Genomic DNA, 21064 nt, shown 5'->3' with positions numbered 1-21064 from the left:
TCCATAAACAGCTCAAAACTAAAGATGGGAAAACTAGAGGTGTCCAGAGCCAGGTCAGGGAGGGAGGCCTGGGTGATCATCCCATACCCTCAGATACACTGAAGGAGAGCCTCACTCTGACCATATTCCATAGGACCACTGTAGGAAGCAGTGGGGGAGGGACAAAGTAGGAAAGCAGAAGCCTCTGGGTCGAGCTGTGAGGCAAGGGCTGACCCAAAGGAAATGTAACCAGCAATGCAACGAGCACCAACAACATGCTTTCAAGGTGCTAGGGAAGAAGGATGTCTTACCCTGGCCCGCTCCAAGCTCCTTCTCTGCTCATGAAACGCAGCTGGACTTTTCAAAGCTGTTGAAAGAAGAGCCAGAGAAGAATTACTTTTCGTGAAGCATCACGTTAAGTACTACAGTTTTCAGTGGAGAGGGCATCTGACATTCAAGTTAATTTTAGCAGTGCCATAACACAGCTGGAGTAAAGAAGAAGCAATACCTGAGCAAGCAGGAGCCTTTATGGCTTAGCTATGGCCTGACTGTTAAGGTTCCTTTATAATTCCTATCAGGAGCAGTCACTGCTACCTACACTTAGGCTCCATAATGTGCACAGCACCTACAGCCAAGCCCCACCCGGGGCCTCACCTCACTCTCAGGACCTACACAGGGCAGGGTGCATCTACATGCCAGGCCCACCTTCAGCCTCATCAGGAATCAATGAATGGACAAATGGTTTTAATGGACAGTTGAACCAAAAAGGTCTCTTCTCAGATGCTACTTCCTTCTTCACTTCAGCTGGCATTAGTAGTGCTGCTAAAGCTAATTTGAACATCATCCCTAAGGACTAAAGGAACTTCCCAGCAGTCACAAGGCTTACCCTTGTGAAGCACACACACCACCGGCAGCTGATAAGAAGGGTGTGGCTCTAACTCTATTCTGGGGACACCACCAAGTGGACCATAGCTCCCACCTCCAGCCCACACACTTAGGGGACAAGCCCAAACAAAGCCCCTCTACAAACACCTTGCTGTGAATGGAGGACCCGCCTCCTTTTGTCGAGAATTTTACTCGAAGGGGACAAATAATGATTTAAGACACTGCGGAAGAGGGCAAGGCCTGACTCACTTCAAGCAGGGAACGATGGCAATAAGAGAGAAATTTACAAGACTGTGGTCAGTTTCACTTCTGCTGACCTAGGATTTCTGAACAGCTGTGAAACTGTGCGCAGAGATAACTTTATAGGCTGTTGGCTGTGGTGGGAGTGCTGGGGTAATGAGACACTAAAAGTAGCAAGAGCACAGATAGGACCCCATCCTGCCTGGGCCTCTGTGCTTCCTCCCCTTCCTCCCCTTCTTCCCTGGAGGTTGGGCCTCAGCAACAGCAGTCCCAGAAGAAAGCCTCAAATGTCCCAGCAGGATTTGTTTAAATTTTTTAAAAAAATATATCTTAGGTAAAAAGAAACTAGTTTTCAAAGTTCCCCTAAGAGTCTTTTCTACCCTCTAACAGCAGGTGGAGCTCTAGACCTAGCAAATAAATTTGGAAAAGCCAGCCCCATGGTTGCTTCCCCAACCACAGGTCAGGTTGCTCCCTGCCCAGGCTCTACTGAGTAAAGATGGAGCCCTAGTGTGCTGGAACCTGTGCTGTGTATGATGAACATGCGCACCTGGCCCTGAGAGCTCAGCACATGGACAGATTTGGTCAAGGAAATAACTTCCAGTATGTGCTGCCCCGTCCCAGATTCCTCCTCTGCCTCATTCTCCAGAGCACTCATCACAGTCTTTTTTGGTTTTTGGTACCAGGGAGATTGAACTCAGGCACTTGACTACTAAGCCACATCCTCAGCCCCATTTTGTATTTTATTTAGAGACAGGGTCTGACTGAGTTGCTTAGCACCTCGCTGATGCTGAGGCTGGCTTTGAACTAGCGACCTGTCTCAGCCTTCCAAGCCACAGGGATCACAGGCATGCGCCACCCCACCTGGCTCATCATGGTCTTATAGTAGTTTCACATATGTTCTTATTGTTTGTAACACTGTTACCATAAGCCCCACAGGAGCACAGCAGGGTTCTTTCTAATTTTTTCATTTCTCACAGAATCCACAGTACCTAGAATAGTAGGCTCTCAATGAGTTAAAGAATATTTTGTAAGGCCAGTGACAGAATACCAAGAGGAGTCTGCCGCACAGCTTGAAACTGTCATTAACAGGAGGAATTCTGACTCTCACCTCTGCTCAAAACTTCACAAAAGCCAGCCGCCATGGTGCATGCCTGTGATCCCAGTGGCTCAGGAGGCTGAGGCAGGAGAATCACAAGTTCAAAGCCAGCCTCAACAAAAGTGAGGCACTAAACTCAAGTGAGATACTGCCTCTAAATAAAACACAAAATATGCTGGGGATGTGGCTCAGTGGTTAAGCGCCCCTAGGTTCAATCTCTGGTACAAAAAAAAAAAAAAGAAAAAAAAAAGAAAAGCTTCACAAAGGTCCTGGAGAGCAAGTCATGGATGTTGTGTCAATCCTGGGTTCTACCAAATACGGCTGGTGTGACTGCTTTCTGGGCCTCATTTTCTCCTAGAGAGTAAGAATCTGCCCACTTCTCTAGGTTGGTTTCTTAACTTATTCAAAAAATAGAAAAGAGCTGGATACAGTGGCGCATGCCAATAACCCCAATGGCTCAGGAGGGCGAGGCAGCAGAATCAAAGCCAGCAATGGCAAGGCGCTGAGCAACTCAGTGAGACCCCGTCTCTAAATAAAATACAAAATAGGTCTGAGGATGTGGATCAGTGGTTGAGTGGACCCACGTTCAATCCCTAGTAAACGCTCTCCCCATCAAAAGAAAAAAAAAAGTAGAGAAGAAATAAATCTGCTTGATAGGGGTGGGGGCAAGGTGGTCAATTAGATATTCTAGTTAGATGTGGATCTGAACTCAGGCAATGTGAGGCCAGCTTGACCACGGTACTGAGCACAGGTAAAGAAAGATTCAGAAAGGGGATTCAGCAACCCACCAGGGGATCCCAGGACTTTCGGGCATCAAAAGGCATAATTTAAAACTTGGGCTTACCATGGAGCACCCCTGACTGAGCCTGATATTAGGTGATGACTGAGAGGCGGGTGAGAAGCTGGAGGAACTCATTAGCTGGATAAGGTCTGGTCAGGAGAGCCAAAAATGAAGACCAAGAAAAGAATTCAAGATAATAATGAACAATTCTAAATGGTAGGCTGATTTTTATAATAACTTTATAATCTCATTTAATTCAACATTATGCGTGATGAATCCAACAGGATTTGAACTACAGCTCACTGTCAGACCATTCTTCAAGGGGTGGGCCTAACCCGGGTCCAGTTTTGTCTTTGCTTTCTCCCCCTGTCTAAACCTAACAACATTGGTTCCTCTCGGCCCCCACGCAGTCCAGCTCAGTGTGTGCTCCTCTTTCCCCATTTTTAATTCTTTCAGCATTTCAATAGCCACTTCTGCCAGATGGAAGGAAGAGGGAGCAAAGTCCCCCTCTTTCTGTGGGCTTTTCTCTAGCTATCTGACTAGGAGCTTCCCAGGTTCATCTGGAGAGACTGGAGCTGGGAGAGCAAGTGCTCCTGGCCCACTGGGTTTGAAACTGGGGGCAACTCCTGTGTGTGTCCAGCCAGCTCTGTTACAGCCACATTCCAAAGTGTGGCCTGGTGATGGAGATGTATGATGATCTGGGTAAAGCTCTGGGTTTCTTGACGTAGGAGCAAGTGACAAGGGCGAGTGAAAATCGCCCAAGTTTCCATCTAAGTAGAGTAAGGAAGGAGAGCAAAGCACAATAGGGTTTAAATTTTAGGGTTCTGCTAGGTGTGAAAAAATGAAAAGCCTCAACAGCCAACCCAGAACCATGTGTCCCACAGGAAGGGCTGCCTGCATCCATCTGGACTCCACACCTTCCTCCTCGCAGCCTCAACAGCTGTGCCCAGAAGAATGAGAATATCACTCATTCAAGACCTCATTCTCCCAGGAACCCCGAGACGTCAGTTCTGGAAAGGGAAGACGGATGCAAACACAGGGCTGTACACACTACACGTTTCTGGTGTCGGAAGGCAGTTCCTGGTTGCCTTTTCCTACCCTTGGTGGCTGGTTCCACTGGAGGCCTTGTACTGCTTTGTGTGAACAAAGAGAAATGTACAGCACATGCTAGAAGAAAAAAAAAAAAAAGAAGCTCTCCACAGAAATCGAATGAACGGAAGTGGCCAAGAGGAGCACTCTTGATCATGGTTCAGTTCTAGATGTGGGCCCAGTCACCAATTAATATTCTGGGCATCCTCCCCAGCCCCTGACATGTTTGCTGCCTTAACTGAGGTCCTTTGTGATTTAAAGAAATAAAAAGAAGGAAACTGACCATCTTCTTTTTCTTTCTTTTCTTCTTCTTTTTTTTTTTTGTAGTACTGCAGATTAAACTGTGGGACACCCCTTTACCATTAAGCTACACGACTATAGCCCTTTTAATTTTAATTTTTATTTATTATTTTTTATTTTTTTAGTTGTAGTTGGACACCTTTATCCATTTATTATTATTATTTTTTAATGTGGTGCTGAGGATCGAACCCAGGACCTCGCACATGTGAGGTGAGCACTGAACCACTGAGCCACAAACCCAGCCCTATTTATTTAATATATTTTTTAGACATTGATGGACCTTTATTTTTTATTCATTTATTTATATGTGGTGCTGAGAATCGAACCCAGTGCCTCACACTTGCTAGGCAAGCGCTCTACCACTAAGCTACAACCCCAGCCCCTTAATTTTTATTTTTAAATAGGGTCTTGCTAAGTTTCCCAGGCTGGCCTTGAATTTGTGGTCCTCCTGCCTCAGCCTCCTCAGTCACTGAGATTACACGCATGTGCTGGGCTTCCATTTTAGAATATATGGGCAACCGCTGCCAGGAGGGACTCAGTGCTGAGCTAAAAGGATGCCCACAAGGCTTCGTGCTCACAGAGTGGGCCCTGAGCCAGTCAGCCTTGACTTAACCTCATGTGAAGAGTAAGCAAGCAGGTCTTTAGGAACCAACCTATCAGCAAGTACAGGACATGAACTAATACTCCCCACTCCCCAGCTCTAGTTTTACTTAAACATGTAGGCAAGTAAGTTTCTTGTATCCACAAAGCAGCTCTGAGAATGGCTCTCATCAATGACAGCAATAAACCCTCCAGTCCCATTTCCTCATCATTGTCATTAAGGAATATGTATTAGGTATCCAGTTCTGAATGTTGTTCTATTAGGCACTGACAATCATAAAAACTAAGGTTCCCATCCTTGATAAAGTAACATGCCAAAAGCACACAAACAACTCCATATTCAGAGGAACTCAAAGCCGTGAACATCAGAGTTAGCAAGGTCCTTAGAGTGCCACTGTGCAGAGAAGCCCAGCTCTTAGGCAGGCCACTGCAGAAGCAGGGAGCACATACACAGCACAGCAGCAGGGCTATGCAAGGGGGGACAACACCTAACTAACCAGGTGGGACACAGCCAACAAACAAGTGAGCAAGCACTGCACCAGCTGCTGAGGATAAGGATCCACCAAAGGCCCAACTCGTGGTCTGGTGGGGAAAAGACAAACGGTTGCGATGCAAGATGAAGTACACCAGTAGAGGTAATTAAAGATGCTATAAAGGATGAAGAGGCAAAATTCAACCTGAGAGAACAGTGCATGAACTGTCCAGGAAAACTTTATAGGAAGGTATGAAAGAACAGGTGAGTTCAAGGAACTACAGACCTTTGATATGGGTGGACCAAGAAGTTCCTGTGGAGATGATGTGGCTGGCCGGGGAGGCAGGGCTCAGTCCATGAAGAATACCATGTGCTACTGTAGGGACTTCTGCTTTTGAGAAGATGGAGTAGATGTACTGTTCTCCATTCTTCTCACTAAGCACAAGTAAAATCTCTGGATTTTATATATACATATTTTTAAAAAAGGAGATTCTGAAATGTAGGGAAAAGGCAAACTGACTAAGGAGGCTGGGACCCAAGGAATGACAAGGTGATGAGTTCCTTTCCGAATTTTCTTTTACCTCATATATCTCAGACTTGGAGCTGAAGAAGCCTGCAACTCAGAAATGCCTATGAGTACAGCTAAAAATGCCCCCAACAAAAGCCTGCTTTCTCTAACCAGGACCAGGAAAAGGGCAGCCAAATGGACAGAAAACTTTTAAGACACTAATTATTCTGCTTTAGTCAAACAACACAGCAAAGAAATGGTAGCTTCAATTCTATCCCAACTTGCCTCAATAGAGGCCAAGTTTGGAACCTAGATTTCCACCCTCAGAAGGTTGTATGATGTGCTTCAATACCGCTGATGAGGTGGGGTCAGAGAAGACCAAGTAGGAAACTGGGACTTTTATTCCCACCAGCTAGTAACTAACATCGCCCTCCCAGGGTGTAAGTCTAGACCTGGCCCTACTCCTCCATGCTGGGGTGATGACAGAGGAAGGCTGGGTAGCACAATCTGCGACCACACTGTTAGTGGAGACCATATGGGGAGAAGAAGTTCTCATCCCTAATGAGCAGCCACTCCCACACCACCAACACAAGTGTCAATGGCTGCCAAGAGGGACCCGGACTTCTACCTCTACTCAGTTGTAAGGAGGCAACACAGCCCCCTCTTATCCCCTGCCACAGCAATAACAGAGAAAACCAGCTGAAATAGAGGGAAATAAAATGCAGAGACTCCTATTACTAAAATGTCCGGGTTTTAATCAAAAACCACTCAACACACCAAGAACAGGAAGATTTCACAATGAAAAGGAAAAAAAAAAAATCAAGAGATGCTGAAATCAAGATGAGAGATGCCAGAAATGCCTGACAAATTTTTTAAAGCAGCCATGATAAAATGCTTCAACGAACAATGAACACAGGTAAAACAAAAGAAAAAGTAGAAATCCTCAGCAAAGACCAGAAAATTTCAGCAAAGAAAGAGAAGACATAAAGACAAACAAATGGAAATTTTAGGACTAAAAAACATAATAATGTTGAAAACTCAGTGATGGACTCAACAGTAGAAGAAAGGTGACAAAAGGAAGAACAAGTAAACTAGAAGACAGAACAACAGAAACCACTCCATCTGAATGACAGAAAGAAAACAGACTGGGAAAACCAGAACAGAGCCCAGGGACCTGTGGACTCCACAAAAATCTAACATCATTATGTCAACAAAGTCCTGATGAAGAGAGAAAAGAAGGCCATAAAAACCAAAAATTTTGGCTGAAAACTTTCCAAATTTGTCAAAAGACATAAACCTACAGGTTCAGCAAACTCAGTAAACCCGGAACAAGATAAACCCAAAGAAATTCATACTTTTTTAAAAACAAAACATCAAGTAGGAAACAAACTCATCCATTTCTGTCCATGCAGTTCTGATTATGTCACTCCCCAGGTTGATGTGGTGGCTAAACATTGATCTCAGGATAATTAATAATATTTGGACAACAATGTTGCTGGACCAGGCATGGCGGCTCACATCTGTAATTCCAGTGACTCAGAAGGCTGAGTCAGGAGGATAACAAGTTTGAGACCAGCCTCAGCATCTTAACAAGGCCCTAAGCAACTTAGTGAGACCCTATCTCAAATTTTAAAAAGGGGGTACTGGGGATGTAGTTCAGTGATAAAGCACCCTTGGATTCAATCACCAGTATCAAAAAAAATAAAAATAAAAAAAGCAAAAACACATCTGGTAATCATCATACATTCATTTCGCCCCATGTCTGCACTCACACGGTACGCTTTCCCCACTTTCAACTTCAAGTTTTCAAACCTAAAAAAAATACTGACAAGTTATATAAATCTGACCTAGACTCACTTGTTATCTTTTATCCTATGTGCTCTCCTCTCCTCTCCTGCCTCCACCCTTGCACACAAACACTTAATTTTTTTTCATTTATGAATTGCTTGAAATTAAGTTGCAGGTATCAATCACAGTATTTCACCTTTAATTCTTCAGTGTGCATTTCCTAAGAATAAGGAAATTTTCTTGCATATCTAAAATACTTTTATCATGTCTAAGGAAATTAACATTAATTCAATAATGTAATCTAATTTAAAGTCCCCTTATTTGAAATTTCTCAACTGCTCCCCAAAATTATCTTTTAAGGCTGCTTGGATTTTCCCCAATCCAAGACTTAATAAAGAATCTGACCCTAGGTACATGTATGAAGACACGAATGGCATGACTCTACTTTGTGTACAACCAGAGAAATGAAAATTGTGCTCCATTTGTGTACTCTGAATTGAAATGCATTCTGCTTTCATGTATAACAAATTAGAGCAAATAAATAAATAGAATCATTAAAAAAAAAAAATCTGCATGGGTTGTTGTTTCTTTAGTCACAATCCAGAGTAATACTCCTACATTTTTGGCAAGAAGACCACAGAGGTAACACATACTTCATTCATATCAGGAGAAACTGGATATGGGTGTATCAACAGTGATGGTGCTAAAAGTTTGAAAGGTGATACCAGGCCAATTATTCTGGAGGCTGAGGCAGTAGGACTGTGAATTTGAGGCCAGACTGGGCAACGTAGTAAGACTCCATCTCAAAAAACAAACAAAAAAAACAACAAAAACACCAACCCTTATTGTTGAGCACATGCATGCCTGTAATCCCAGCAGCTGGGGAAGCTGAGGCAGGATGATCTTAGCAAGGCCCTAAACAACTCAGTGAGACCCTGTCTCTTAAAAAAAAAAAAAAAAAAAACCCAACCCTCAAGGTCACACAAGGTCTCTCCATCTTAAAGATAATATTTTCCCACTTTATATCAATATATAATCTGTAGAGTAACGTTTTTGTGCCATGTAAAAATCCTATTCCCTAATAATCTTCTACCTAATGGTCACAGAACCTACTGATGATCCTTGCCTGAATCATAAATTTTGTAACTGGAAATGCAAAACAGCCAGGAACTGCATTTTTACGAGATCACTCCACAATGATCAAGAGTTCATTGATCATTGAAGGAGTGGTGGCACAGCCCTATAATCTAAGCAATTAAGGAGGATGAGGCAAGAGAATCACAAGTTCACAGCCATCTCAGGAACTTAGCAAGACCTTGACTCAAAATTTAAAAAGGATTGGGAATGTAGCTCACTGTTAGCACACTCTGGGTTTAATCTCTAGTACTGAAAGAAGGGGGGAAAGGTCCAGTTAAAAGAACAAATTGGAGTGACTGGGTGAATGTCTGTGCCATGGACATTCTTAGACAAGAGATCATGGGGAATAAGCTTAAGGTAGGATGAAAGAGACCATGTTCAGTTTGTGGTTGATTATGAGACATCCTATTGATGCCCAAGGGTGTGTGTGTGTGTGCTTGTGTGTGTGTGTGCGCGCGCGTGGGTGCATGTGTGCACAGATGTTCCTTAATTTATGATGGGGTTATGTCTTGATAAACCCATCATAAATTGAAAATACTGCAAGTGAAAAATGCATTTAACAAACTTAATATCTTAGCAACACAGTACACAGTTTTGGTGTAGGTAAGAGAAACAGAATAGACCAATCAAGTATCGTTTTCGGTTTTTGCCCCCCCCCCCAAATTTGTGATAGTTAAAAAATAATAATAACAAAAGTGATTTTAATCTAATTTTTCTCATTTGGCTTTTTATCCTGGATAATCCTTTGGAAACAAATGCCACACTGTCCTTTTCTCTAATATTGGCAATGGGACAGAAGTGAGAACTTCATATCTATCCTTAGAAAATGTCCAGGAGCACACCCTGTCCTACTCCTTTTCCCTCCAGCCCTCTCTCGAAGGGGCCAGCACAGCAGAAAAGGGAGTTGTCCTACAATTAGACTCTACCCAAAGGTAACCAAGTTCTGTGCAAGAGCCCTTGGCCCCAGCACAAGAGTGTCACACAGCTCTCGGTAGTTCATGAACTTGCTAGAACTGACCACTGAAGTGGCAAAGAGGCCACAGGAGAGGTAAGTGAGGGGAGCTTTCCCCAGCATCGGGAGATGGGGGAGGTTCACAAACTGTGTGTTCACCCATTTTACATGCAACAGCTGCATCTGTCTTAGGAATTTACTTTTGCCATCACTTCTTGAACCTTGCTGTCCTCTACTTCCGGCACTCCTGCGGTGAAAAGAATACAATAGCCTATGCCATGAAGAGGGGAAGGTGCCTGAGCCAGGCCCAGGGTTTCTCCACCATTGGTTCAAATCATTTGCATGAGAATGTCTTTGCAGTGCAAGAACATCTGGAGTGATGACCTTTAGTGAGCTCTCCACTGCTTCCCTAGTCCAAAAGACAGAAAAGAGGTAAGAAAGTCAGGGGTTTATTTGTTCATTCTCCACTACCAGGGGCTGATTTTAAAAAAAGTACACTGGGCTGGGGACATAGCTCCGTTGGTAGAGTGCTTGCCTTGCATGCATAAGGCCCTTGGTTCAATCCTCAGCACCACAAAAAAATAAATAAATAAAGTACATCATGAGGAGGGGCCTGATTTGAAATTTCAACTTTGCTGGCTATGAGTAGAGTTTTAATTTCCTGAGCCCCTTTTAGTATCAGAGTAGCAGAGCTCTTAGCCATTTTTATTACACCCCAGCTATGGCCTACACTGCTGGGATGGATCCCCACACCCTGCTGTTTGGATCAGGGCCATGGCAATCCCCTCCAATGCAAGGCAGTGGTCTGGGCACCCAGATGGGGGAGGAGCACAAAGAAGCCCTGGTTTCAGTGCAGGAATAGAGAGGGTTCCTCATACAATGAGTGTTGCAAAATCAGAGGTCAGCTGTGTCACTAGTATGTAAGGGTTCACACTAGCATTAGGGATTCTGTATTCAGGCAGTGTAGCAACTCAAGCTGAGGCACAGTGAGCTAAATCCAGAGCAACTCCGAATGGCTGGAAATTGTGTGCTCAATTCTGGATCCCTGCTTGGGTAACTGTTTCCTGAGAAGATGTTCACAGTCTTCCAAGGAAAATCAATGGTACAAAAGAAATTAAGAACCTCTGATTTAAGCAAGATTTATGATACTAGAAGTGGAAAGATACTCATGGCTTTCAAGCCTCACAACAACAGGCAGACATGAGCAGTAACTTGGAGGACTTACAGATGGAGGAGTCACTCTCACCCATGTCTCTCACCTGACTTCATCAACTGTGGGTCTTGATCAGACGCTGTTTTTAATTTCCAATGGTGAAATTGTGTTGAGAGCACAGCAGGCTATCATCACATTCCCACAGGGCAAGAACCACTGTGAACTTCAGCAATCAGCAATAGGCCCAGGGCCAGAAAACCTGGATTGGATCTGCCTGGGTCTTTGCAGTATGACCTAGGGCAAGTCACATGACCCCCTTAGGCTCCCACCCTCACAAATTAGCAATTGAACTTCTACTGCACTGAGTGAAGATCAACATTAAATAAAGTGAAAGTGCTCTGCTGTGTTAAGCTTAAGGCACAGTTTCTGCTTTTTCCTGTGCATCCTCCTTCTGAAAATAATTGCACGGGTATGTAGTTAAATGCTGAGGGGTAACCAGGCCTGACTTCCATTTTTTGTCTTTCTGCTTTTAGCTGACACACAAAAATGCCTACCAAAATATCCTGCAACAAAGCCATTAACCAAAGAGTTGTATCTAGTCCCAGAGACTGACCACATCAGTGAGAACCAGAACTACATTCATATTAAGTAAGGACAGAGCTTGGGTGGTGGGGTGTGAGACCGGACCACATATTCTGGTGCAAACAAGGATCCAACCTAACAGTCAGAAGCATTCTTCACACATCCTGTTTCGGTATGCAGGCCTGCCACCACCCCTGTTTTTGCACCTGGGGCTGTCACCCCCACCCAAACCAGTAGGAAAGCCAACTATCAAATACGGATATAAAAAAATGGAGACCCGGAGATGCTAAATCTTTTCCTTCCCAGAAGTGCAACTTGTTCTAGAGTCTTCCACTCTTGGCCCTGGTGGTGGAAGAGGCTGAGACCGAGAGAGGTGGCCACGTGGTCTTATACAGCACAAATGTCAACAGATAGAGTGAATTCCAAAGGTTAAATCATCAGGGGCTGAATATTCTGAACTTGGTTACTATGGTTTGAATAAGACCCCCCCCCCCCCCACCCCAAGGCCCATGTGCAATGGCTTGGTTCCTAGCTAATGGCACTTAGGAGGTGATGAAGACTTTGAGATTAATAGGAGGTGTTCAGGTGACTGGAGGTGTGCCCTTGGCAGCGATGGTGGAACCCCAGCCCTTTCCTCTTCCTCACCTTTGCTTCCTAATCACTACAAAGTGAGCTCTGCTCCACTGTGCGCTGTTGTCATCATGTGCTGTTTTGCCACAGGCCCAAAAGCAATGGGGCCAATCAATCAATCACAGAATGAAGCCTCAAAAACTGTGAGCCAAAATAAACCTTTCCTCTTCATAAGTTGATTATCTCAGGTATTTTTTTACAGTAACAGAAATCTAACACTGGTCTTCTAGGCTTCTCTTTGACATATATAGCAGCCCCGTTTTATATGTGGCTTTCACATCACACACAGCCTAAGGCTTCAGATAGGTCCATTACCGTTCCAGTATACACTCCTTGGTAGAGTACAACATTAAAAAAAAAAAAAAAAAAGACTATTGCCTTTTTTTTCTTTAATATGCCAAGTCAACTGTTTGGACATAAATTACAAATTGCTTTTGCCCTCCTGAAAACAACATTGCACTAGGTTGAAGAATCTTAAATCACCACCATCAGTATCTATCAGGGCTCCTCTTGAGCATGTAATTCCTTAAGATTAAAATTGTCAAGGTAATTAGGAGTAGCACAAACAAATGTCTTTTTTTAATATTTATTTTTCAGTTGCAGTTGGACACAATACCTTTACTTTATTTATTTTTATGTGGTGCTGNGTAAGGCGGGGAGGGGGGAAAAGGAAGCACTGGGAACTGCAATGGAGCAAATTAAATTCCACACACATATGATTATGTCAAAATAAAACCAACTATTACATATAATAATGCACTGATAAAACCATTTTTAAAACAAAACAAAACAGAGCTTTCCAGGGATGGTGGTACATGCCCCAAGCCCAGCTATTAAGGGGGGTGAAGTAGGAGAATCACAAAGTTTAAGCCTGGGCAACTTATGAGGTCCTGCTTCAAATAACAAAACAAAAAACCAGGGCTGGGGATATACAGTATACCTGGTTCAATCCCCACTGCCACACACACACACACACAAAAATTACAGAGCTGCAGAAGCCCATTAAGTGAAGCCACTCTTTCCAGGATCAATATGAGCTGCACAAGGCCTACTTGCAGACCCATGAACCACCTTGCAAAACTAGCTGACTGATCTGCTCACTGATCCACTTGGCAACATGTCTGAACACATTCCAAGAGTGGAGGAGTCTGAAAGGCCTAGGGATTGAAACTAAGTCGTGGCCATCTCTGAGTTGTGTTGCCTTCACCCTCTGGATTCTGCTACCCACTCAGAGGAAAGGGTTACCAATGGCACTAGACTGGCCCACAGAAACACTATTTAAAATAAAATGTCAAGGCCTGGGTATGAAGCTCAGTGGTAAAGTACTTGCTCAACATGAATGAGGTTAGAGAATTTGATCCCCAGCACCATGGAAAGAAGAAAAAGAAAAAGACAAGACAGGACAAGCTTGCTGAAGAAGAGAAAACAAAAGTCCCTAGAGTATCCCGAGGACAAAAATAATAATTTCTTCAGGTGCTTGCCAAAGCATCGAGGTTTTTCTTTTTCTTTTCTTTCTTTTTTTTTTTTTTTTAACAGTTTTTTAGTTGTCAATGAGACCTTTATTTTATATGCAGAGTCAAGAATCAAACCTAGGGCCTCAACACATGCTAGGCAAGTGCTCTACCACTGAACCACAACCCCAGAGCATCAAGGTTTTTCTACTCATTTCTAAGTGGAAACTAGTAATCTGGGGTTAACTCGGCATTAGAAACATACTGCTACTCTAGGCTGTTTCTCCAGGAGTCTCAATGGAACAACAACAGGTAGAAAAAGAAGAGGCAAATATGGTTCTTCTCTCACATCCAAAGAAGTCACAGGAGGCTGCTTTCTCATTTGCCTGGATCAGGAGAACTTCTACATTTTTCCTTTTCCTTTGAAAGGTTATTCCTCTGGGGCAGTACTCACTACCAGAACAATTCTCTTAACTTTCACTTTCACCTTGTGATCTTATATACCTCTCTAAGTGTTAAAAAGTTTCAGGGGAAGCTCTGTCTGAGAACAAAGGACATCTACCACACAGGACCCATCTCACTGTGAGTCTTCACCTGATGGCATTCCTGGTTGCAATCTTTGGACTTAAACACTTGCTCCCTGTCTGTGCTATCTTTCCTCTCCCCGAAGAGTCTCAGAGCTTCACAGAATGTTAGAGAAAGTTCAGGACCTAGACTGTGAGGGCCTCTGCTATCCAGCACTCTGTATTTGGTAGGGCTTAAGTGGTGTTAAATTCAAGACATAAGTTTACATAATGAGAATACACGACACTGGGAAATGATCCTGTTCAACAGCATATTAGAAATCGGCATCATGCCCCACACGGAGGTGCATGGAAAGAGCACACCAAGCAGCAGAGGAACTGGAGGATGCTCACCCCCTAAATCCTATGGAAAGCCCATTCCCCAACTCTGAACAATATATAGAAACACAAGAGCCATCCTGAAGCACAGCGAATCCTGTGGAGGCAATGTCTGAACAGCCCTCCATGGGAACTGTGTCTGAGTGTTCTTGGAAAAGAGCTGGGTGGGTTTTTCTCTTCCTAGAACTAGAAAAACAGTTGGCATGGGAAAAATTTCATAAAAGGTATAAACCAGAAACGATGAGACAAAATACAGCCATGGTGACCTTGGTCCTTTCTCTGGCTCCATGAACCTGTCTTCCTCTGGAGTTGTACAGCAAATTTAAACATGAGGGCTCTTTTCAGAAACTCTCCAGGCCAACACAATGGGAATGAAGTGGGCGCTTCCAACCAGCTGTTATTTTTTCAGGTCTCCAAATCTCCAAATCTCTGCAACAACTTGCCAATCACTTACACTCTGTCCCAGCACTGCTCACACTTTCCTTAAAGGATACACAGTGTGGGTAAGGTATGCAGTTAGGGTAGACAGCAGGGGAGGCTACAGATCACAGTAAGAGAAAAGAGGGTGGTAAAGTAGGGTTACTTACTAGGTAGGGGGATGATAATCATCTTCAGGAACTCAGAACCCCATCCCTGTATCACCAGGAACACAGACGAGCAGGGAATTTACAACCTGAAACTATTCCAGGCTTCAACATTCTTTTTCATAATCTATGAGTTTGCTAACTACTTCCATCACTAGAAAAAGATTGTGTCCACAGGACTGGGGTGGTGGCTCAGTGGTAGAGTGCTTCTCTAGCATGTGTGAGGCATTGGGTTCGATTTTCTGCACCGCATTATCAGTAAAGGTCCATTGACAACTAAATGAATATTAAAAAAAAAAAGACTGTGTGATAGTGGCTCTTGGAAGGTGCACTCTTCTCACAAAAGCAAGTTGTTTCTATTCCTATAGGAAAGGCAATTACTCTCACTTCACAGACACAGAGAACAACCCAAAGTGTATAATTAAATATTTAAAACAATTTTAGAACCTAGGCTCCTGACAAAGTAGGAACAACTGTTCAAATTCCATGTCCAGAATTTTAGCAGGTTTGCAACAGAGTGGGTTCTGTTTCTAAAACACACACACACACACACACACACAACTAGCTGCCTTCATTCATTCATGTAGGGCCAGGTACTGGAAACAGAAGCATTAATAAGACACTTTCTTAAGTTCATCATCTACTTGGGGATGTAATCAGATAGCTGCAACAGCTGAAGTAGCAGTACCATCATTTTTTGTGGCACTGGGGACTGAACCCAGGAGCATTTCACCATTGAGTTGCATCCCCTGCCCTTTTCATTTTTGTATTTTGAGACAGGGTCTTGCTAACTTGCTGAGGCTGGCCTCAAATTAGAGATCCTCTTGCCTCAATCTCCCAAATTGCTGGAATTACAGGAGTGTGCTAGTGTGCCCAGTATTACATCATTTGTTTTAACAAGGCATATTGTGAGAAATGTTAAGCAAGGAAACTGTAATTGATAAGTTCTGATAATTGATAAGACTGTAATTGATGATTTCCAGTAGTGCCTGTTATGAAATGAAAGAGGGGAAGAACAATTCAAGCACTCATTATCTGCCTGGCTCTCCGATCCTGGACCTATTACAGATCCTGAAAAGTAGCATTATCTCAGAACTAGTAGGGTGATTACAGTCAGCATCTATGCATCAGTACTGAACTTCTCTTTATTGTGGACGGGTAAACTATAGCTACCCAAATTTTGGCTGTCCAATATTTTGAGGGCAGGTGTCATGCCCCATATTTCTTTAATCTCTAAAGCATTTAAACTATGTTACAGCCAGACATGGTGGCGCACACCTGTAATCCCAAGCAGCTCGGGAGGCTGAGGCAGGAGGATCACGAGTTCAAAGCTAGCCTCAGCAATTTAGTGAGGCCTAAGCAATTCAGTGAGACCCCATCTCTAAATAAAATACAAATAGGGCTGGGGATGTGGCTCAGTGGTTAAGCACCCTGTATTCAATCCCTGGTACAAAAAAAAGAGAGACTACCTTAGGCACTTAGGCACAAAGGAGACACTAAAAGCATACTGTCTTCCAGGAAAGGGAAAAGCAGTTGAGAAGCATTCTGTAAAACACAGTACTGCCCTACGTGATCACATTACTGATCCACTGTACGAGCCACCTAACACTAAGGGTTAGGGGTGGGGGCTATTCACTGAAGGGCCACAGAAGATAGCATAAGGTGGGTAAATAGTTTGGTAGGAAGCTGCAGTAAACAAGATTATTGGCTGATGTTTAGAATAGAAATAGACTTCTGACTGCTAACATTACCATGATACAAATCAAACACCATCCTTACTTGCCTTAAAAGCCTTCAATGACTTCTCATTGTACTTAAAATTGAGTGTGCCTCCTCCATGCACTGACAGACCATGGTGAATGGACCTGCACCTTGCCCATCTGCACTAGCTCCCCTTCCCTTACACACCTTGATGCCCTAGCCACACTGGCTTCCTTGTTCTTCCTTCAAACACACCAAGCTCTTGCCTGTACCAGGCCCTTACATTTACTTTTCCTTCTATCTGAACCCTGCTTTCTGAATGGTTGACTCCAACTCATTCTACAGATCTCAACTCTAATATTTTCTCTTTAGGGAAGCCTTTCTTGGCCATCTTATCTATAAAGTCACCACTGCTTTATTCCTATTACCTGCTAATACATCCACACTAGTTAGTTTATGTCATAGTACTTATTAGATTCTAAAATTATCTTATTTACTTGTCTCCTTTTATTTATTTATTTTTGGTACTGCGGATTCAATCTAGGGGCACTTCACCACTGAGCTATATTTCCAGATCTTTTATTTTATTATTTTGAGACAGAGTCTACATTGCTTACGGTCTCACAAAGTTGCCCAGGCTGTCCTCCTGCCTCAGCCTCCCAAGTCATTAGAATTATAGGTGTACATCACCACACTTGGCTACTTGTCTCCTTTTTAATTATCAGTCTTGCCCTTCTAAATATAAATCTCCTGAGAGTAGGAGTAGATTTATCTTGCTCTATTAATTGACACGTATTAATACTATGAGTGAATGAGCAAATGAGAGATAGGAACCCACAGTGGCAATAGGTCAGTAGGCACTGAGTTAAGGTGGAAAATACCAGTTGTCCCATGATGAAGCCAGAAGTTGCTGCATGATTTCTTGTTTTAGTACTAGAGATTATACCCAGGGGTGCTGTCACTAAACCACATCCACAGCTCTTTTTTATTCTGAGGCAGGGTCCCCCTAAATTGCTGAGGCTAGCCTCAAACTTGTGATCCTCCTGCCTCAGTCTCCGAGCTGCCACGATTACAAGCACATTTCCAGGAGTACAGGCATATGATACTCTGCCTGGTGACTTTTATTTTATTTATTTATTTACTTCATTAGTATGAATACAAGTGATGATGGCACACACACAGAAAAAGAGAGAGCCTATGCTCTGCGACAAGTTAGAAAGAAATATCAAAAGAGCAAAATTCTAGCTGGACCCAGTGGTTTATGCCTATAATCCCAGCAGCTCTAGGAGGCTGAGGCAGGAGGATCTCAAGTTCAAAACCAGCCTCAGCAATGGCAAGGCACTAAGCAACTCAGCGCAATCCTGTCTCTAAATAATATACAAAATAGGGCTGGGGATGTGGCTCCATGCGCAAGTGCCCCTGAGTTAATCCCCAGTACAAAAAAAAAAAAAAAGAGCAAAATCCTGCTGGCTTCAGCTTTTACAGTTTATGATGCTACTGTTATTCAAAGTGGATTTTCTCACTTTTGATAGATTCCAAGGTTTAGTTTCCTTTCTCTCCCATGGTGAAATTTGCACTGGGCCATCACCATGACAGTCCACCCATGACTTCACTTAGGCATGCTCAACACCCATCTCAGCCACAGGGTACTTGAGGACCTTGCTCTAAATACCTATTGAGAACAAGTAGGACAGAAGTTTCTTATCCTAACAACCTGAACACAAAGACAAACCATATGCAAGAAGTGGGTTCTTCCTCACAATACCTCAGTGTAAAGTCTCCTCCTTTGGTAATGGTAAATGTAAGAGCATAGAAACCTTCCGAAAGGTGTGATTCAAAAGCAAAGAAAGATTCACTGGCACCCTTTATGCATAATGCAGTTTGCTTCACGGAACTTCATCAATTAGGACAGTTATCTTAACTTTTTAGTGACTGAGAATCCTTGGACTTAGAAAAGCATGAGGAAAAAAAGAGAGGGAAAAAACCCTACCATCCTTGTTTTATGTTAGATGCTTTCAGAGGCATATTGGGTTCACACAATCACGTTAAAGCAACAATCATAGCTGAGAGAGGGGCACTTACGTGGCATGATCCCTTGGCTCACGAGTTCTTCCCGGGTCCGGCGCTGCTGGAGCTTCAACTGCAGCACTGCAGGGCAGCAAAGAGAGAGGACAGATGAAGGGTCAGTCGGGTACTCCACCTCAAAAGACACATTTTCAAATGCAAAAAAGTCTAAAAACAAAAGGTTGTAGCGTGAAAGATTCCCTTGAATTGTAACTGTGTAATTGCAGAAGTGGCCTGATACAGCAGGGTTTCCGTATTCTGCTGTGGGTGGCAAGAGGAAGTTGCGAAGTGTCTTGCAGGGCGATAACAATCCACAAAGTACCAGAGACTTGCCTCTTGTTAAAACCTTCTACAATACTGGGTCCTCCTTCTAAGACTGAAAAACACCAATTCTGAATTCACAGAAAATATCATCATGAGGACCAACCAGCACCCAGCAAACAGAAAGATTTCCAGGTGCAAGTACTTCCTTATTGAATATTTTTTTAAATACTTTTTTTTTAGTCGCAGTTGGACACAATACCTTTATTTATTTGTTTGTTTGTTGTTTTTATGTGATGCTGAGGATCAAACCCAGTGCCTCGCATGTGCTAGGTGAGCATTTTACCACTGATCCCAACCCCAGCCCCTCCTTATTGAATGTTTACAACATGTGTATGGTGAGTGATGCAGCTGCTCGGAGAGCAGAAGATACTGGTTATTAAATTCTTCTCTTTTGTATCCAAAAATCAGAGCTATTTTCACCAAGCCTTGCATTCCTCTAGAACAGAAGATAGTGTGCCATTAATATACCTCTTTTCTTTCTCTTCCTCTTGACTCAGGGCCTTTTTCTGTTGGGGTGAAATAACCAAGCTAGATGACTCAAAGCACATCCGGCTAGCAGACGGAGAGGTGTTTCTCCTATTTCTACTTGGGCAACACCACCTAACGAAACAACTTAATAGGGATTTTTATTAAGTAAAAGAAGTCAATTATTTCTACTGCAAAAGTTAATGGAACCTAAAGGGAGGTTTAGGTTCCAGACATTACACAAGACAAAGGCAAATCTGTTGTTCCATGACTGAGAAAATGTGCAAAGAGGGGGTAAGAGGATCCCACAGGCCAAAGGAAGTCCCCTTACATGATAGGCCTTCAATTATAGGGGCCCTGCAAGCACAGCTGAAAGGAATCTGCATCTACTGGAAATCACAGGGTCCTAACATTGGCCTTTTCCACAGAGCACTTTTAGGGAGGCCTCCAAGAATGAGAGAACCATAACTAGGCTCCTGCCTACATCCCAAATGCAGTACATTCAAAGTAGAACTTCTTTCTCCCAAAAACCTAACCCACGGCCCATCCTTCTCACCTCTTTAGGAATCATTACCCTTCCCAGTACTGATTTCAATGTCTGAGCAACTCTGACCTCCACCACCTCGCACTCCTCTTACCAAATTTATCCCAACACTCTTTCCCTTGCTGCAGTAGCTCAAGGGCTCTGTCCTCACTTGAGCCACATCTCCCATTCTACAGCATCCCAACCAGGACTATCCAGCTCCTCTTCCTCAAGCACCATGAACCTTCTGCTGCTTCTTTTATTCACTTCACGAGGGAATGCCCACTGCCTTCACCTAGCCTTCCCAGTTCACTCCGCACATGCAGAATTACTCTGGGCCTTCTGTGACTACTTTTAACTGTGATGAAAACTACAAAGTTCTGATTTTTAGTTTTCTTGTCCTTAAAATGGGGACAGTAATGGTACCATCCTCACAGGACTCCTCCCCTGCTCCCTACACCCCTTCCCCCCAGGACACTGCACAAGTCAGGCCAGTGTTCTACCACTGAGCGCAAAATATGAAAAAGTATTTTGCCTTATGTAATAGTTACCCCTAATCATCTCTCCTAATAGTTTATAAATTCCTAGAGGGCAAGAAATGTATCCTATTAATAGATGTCCCCCAGCACCTCAAATAAGGTTGCATCTAATAATTGCTTCTTAAATTAAACTAGATCTCAAAATGATGATATGTACAAAGAAATCTTACCAAGAGGTTATTATTATTTTATAAATTAATATAGCCCCAGACTAACCCATGTGTTTTAAACCACTTTTCTTATAACATCCCTATGGAGATGGGCAGTTTTGTTTATTTATTTTTTTGCAATATTTTATTTATTCTATTAACAGTGAATA

The 21064-nt window shown here is 43.2% G+C and overlaps 1 protein-coding gene across 5 annotated transcripts in view; it reads right to left on the bottom strand.

Annotated features, from left to right (window-relative positions):
- Positions 1-21064, bottom strand: part of Mrtfa (myocardin related transcription factor A) — a 136765-nt gene that overhangs the window by 19422 nt on the left and 96279 nt on the right. For all 5 annotated transcript variants that reach the window (XM_048803099.1, XM_048803103.1, XM_048803101.1 and 2 more), the window contains 2 exons: positions 18913-18978; positions 291-346 (listed from right to left, as the gene is read on the bottom strand). In XM_048803099.1, the coding sequence (XP_048659056.1) occupies positions 291-346; positions 18913-18978 (122 nt within the window). The remainder of the gene's footprint in view (positions 1-290; positions 347-18912; positions 18979-21064) is intronic.

This window comes from Marmota marmota, unplaced genomic scaffold, assembly GCF_001458135.2.
Source record: "Marmota marmota marmota unplaced genomic scaffold, marMar, whole genome shotgun sequence".
Lineage (NCBI taxonomy): Eukaryota > Metazoa > Chordata > Mammalia > Rodentia > Sciuridae > Marmota > Marmota marmota.
Note: the sequence above shows the minus strand (reverse complement) of the source record. Positions and strands in the feature narration are given on the sequence as shown.